The 2,440-nt window shown below is 71.9% G+C and overlaps 1 protein-coding gene across 1 annotated transcript; it reads left to right on the forward strand.

Annotated features, from left to right (window-relative positions):
* Positions 1 to 536: 536 nt before the first annotated feature.
* ADRA2C (adrenoceptor alpha 2C) lies at positions 537 to 1,945 on the forward strand. Its single transcript, XM_040966245.1, has one exon. The coding sequence runs from the start codon at positions 537 to 539 to the stop codon at positions 1,929 to 1,931; it is 1,395 nt and encodes a 464-aa protein (XP_040822179.1). The 3' UTR covers positions 1,932 to 1,945.
* Positions 1,946 to 2,440: the final 495 nt, after the last annotated feature.

Genomic DNA, 2,440 nt, shown 5'->3' on the forward strand with positions numbered 1-2,440 from the left:
CGGGAGGAGGGCTCGCGGCGGCGCCCAGTCCGGGAAAGTAAAGTTGGAGCCAGAGGCTGCGCGCGGGTGCGGGGTTCCGGAGCAGCAGCGGCCTGCGCCCCAAGGCTCCGAGCCCTAGGCAGCCGGATGGGAGGCGGAGCGCCCGGGCCACCGCCGCCACCGCCCGCAGCCTGCGCCTGGGCCGGGCACCGCGGCGCCGTGGGCTCCTTGTGAGCAGCCGAGGGCGGGGCCGCGGGAGGACCCCGGGACCTGCACCCTCCCCCCGCGCCGCCACTCGCTCCGGGCGCCTCCCGCTCCGCACTTACGCGCGCGGCAGCCGCGGGGAGCCCGGCAGCCTCGCTCTCCGGCGCGCCGCCTGCAGAACCATCAACAGCCGGGAGCCGGCCAGCCTGCCGCCCATCGCCGCGGTCCCCCAGCGGGCGCGCCCTCCCGAGGAGCGGGCGGGCCATGCGGGCGCTTACCCGGACTGGAGGGCGCCCAGGCTGCGGCGGCTGCGCCCCGGCTCCAGGCAGGACCGCGTAGCTCGCGGGAGGACCATGGCGGCCCCGGCGCTGGCGGCGGCGCTGGCGATGGCGGCGGCGGAGGGCCCCAACGCGAGCGGCGCCGGAGAGGGGGGCGGCGGTGGCGGTGGCGGCGCTAACGCCTCGGGGGCTCCCTGGGGGCCGCCCGGGGGCCAGTACTCGGCGGGCGCCGTGGCAGGGCTGGCGGCCTTGGTGGGCGTCCTCATCGTCTTCACCGTGGTGGGCAACGTGCTGGTGGTGATCGCCGTGCTGACCAGCCGCGCGCTGCGTGCGCCGCAGAACCTCTTTCTGGTGTCCCTGGCCTCGGCCGACATCCTGGTGGCCACGCTGGTCATGCCCTTCTCGCTGGCCAAGGAGCTCATGGCCTACTGGTACTTCGGGCAGCTATGGTGCGGCGTGTACCTGGCGCTGGACGTGCTCTTCTGCACCGCGTCCATCGGCCACCTGTGCGCCATCAGCCTGGACCGCTACTGGTCGGTGACACGCGCCGTCGAGTACAACCTCAAGCGCACGCCGCGCCGCGTCAAGGCTACCATCGTGGCCGTGTGGCTGCTCTCTGCGCTCATTTCCTTCCCGCCACTGGTATCCTTCTACCGCCAGCCCTACGGTGCCGCCTACCCGCAGTGCGGCCTCAACGACGAGACTTGGTACATCCTGTCCTCCTGCATCGGCTCCTTCTTCGCTCCCTGCCTCGTCATGGGCCTGGTCTACGCGCGCATCTACCGCGTGGCCAAGCTGCGTACGCGCTCGCTCAGCGAGAAGCGCGCCCCGGGGGCCCCCGACGGCGGCGGGGCGTCCCCGGCCACAGAGAACGGGCACTGTGCGCCCGCGAGCGCCCACCTCGAGCCGGACGAGAGCAGCGCGGCGGCCGAGAGGCGGCGGCGGCGGGGAGCGCTGCGTCGGGGCGGCGGGCAGCGACGGCGGCGCGCGGGCGCCCAGGAGGCCGCCGACGCGCCCGAGCCGGGACTGGAGCCGGGGCTGGAGCCGGGGCCGCCGCCCGGGGCCGAGGCGGGCGCGCTGGCGGCCTCCCGGTCGCCGGCCCCCGGCGGGCGCCTGTCGCGCTCCAGCTCGCGTTCCGTCGAGTCGTTCCTGTCGCGCCGGCGCCGCGCGCGCAGCAGCGTGTGCCGCGGCAAGGTGGCCCAGGCGCGCGAGAAGCGCTTCACAGTCGTGCTGGCCGTGGTCATGGGCGTGTTCGTGCTGTGCTGGTTCCCCTTCTTCTTCAGCTACAGCCTTTATGGCATCTGCCGCGAGGCCTGCCAGCTGCCTGACCCACTCTTCAAGTTTTTCTTCTGGATCGGTTACTGCAACAGCTCGCTCAACCCCGTCATCTACACCGTCTTCAACCAGGACTTCCGGCGTTCCTTCAAGCACATCCTTTTCCGCCGCCGGCGAAGGGGCTTCAGGCCGTGACTCGGGCGGGGGCGTGGGCGCGGCCCCCTCCTCCCGCTGCCCAGAGACTCAGGGACAGAGGGGAGGACGCAGATCTGTAGGGGTGCAGGCGGCCTCCGGGAACGCGGAGGAGAAAGGGGAGCCCCCCCTTTGCCTTCCTGTCTCAGCGAGGAGCTGCTCTGGGGCAACCCCCCACACCTGCAGCGGAGCAGGGAGCCGCGCGCCTCCCCTCCCACTCCCCAGCAAGGGCTGACTCCCCCCAGGACCCCCGAGGCTGGAAGGGCCACCCGGTGTGGTCGCTGGGAAGGTTCAACTGTTTGCCAAAAGCGACAACCAAACTATTTTCTAAATAAACCTTTGTAATTCAAGTACTTGGTGCTGTAGTGGGTCTTTCAGGCGGGGTGAGGGCACCTCCCTCTGCCCCCCACCCCGTCCCTGGAAGGAGACTCTGGGTTCCACCCCTCCCTACTGGAGGAGAGGTCTTTATGTCAATCTTCCCGGCTCTAGGTGGGTGAGAGACCCTGGGGGCT

This window comes from Ochotona curzoniae, unplaced genomic scaffold (genome assembly GCF_017591425.1).
Source record: "Ochotona curzoniae isolate NIBS_2020 unplaced genomic scaffold, NIBS_Ocur_1.0 scaffold_4505, whole genome shotgun sequence".
Taxonomy (NCBI): Eukaryota; Metazoa; Chordata; class Mammalia; order Lagomorpha; family Ochotonidae; genus Ochotona; species Ochotona curzoniae.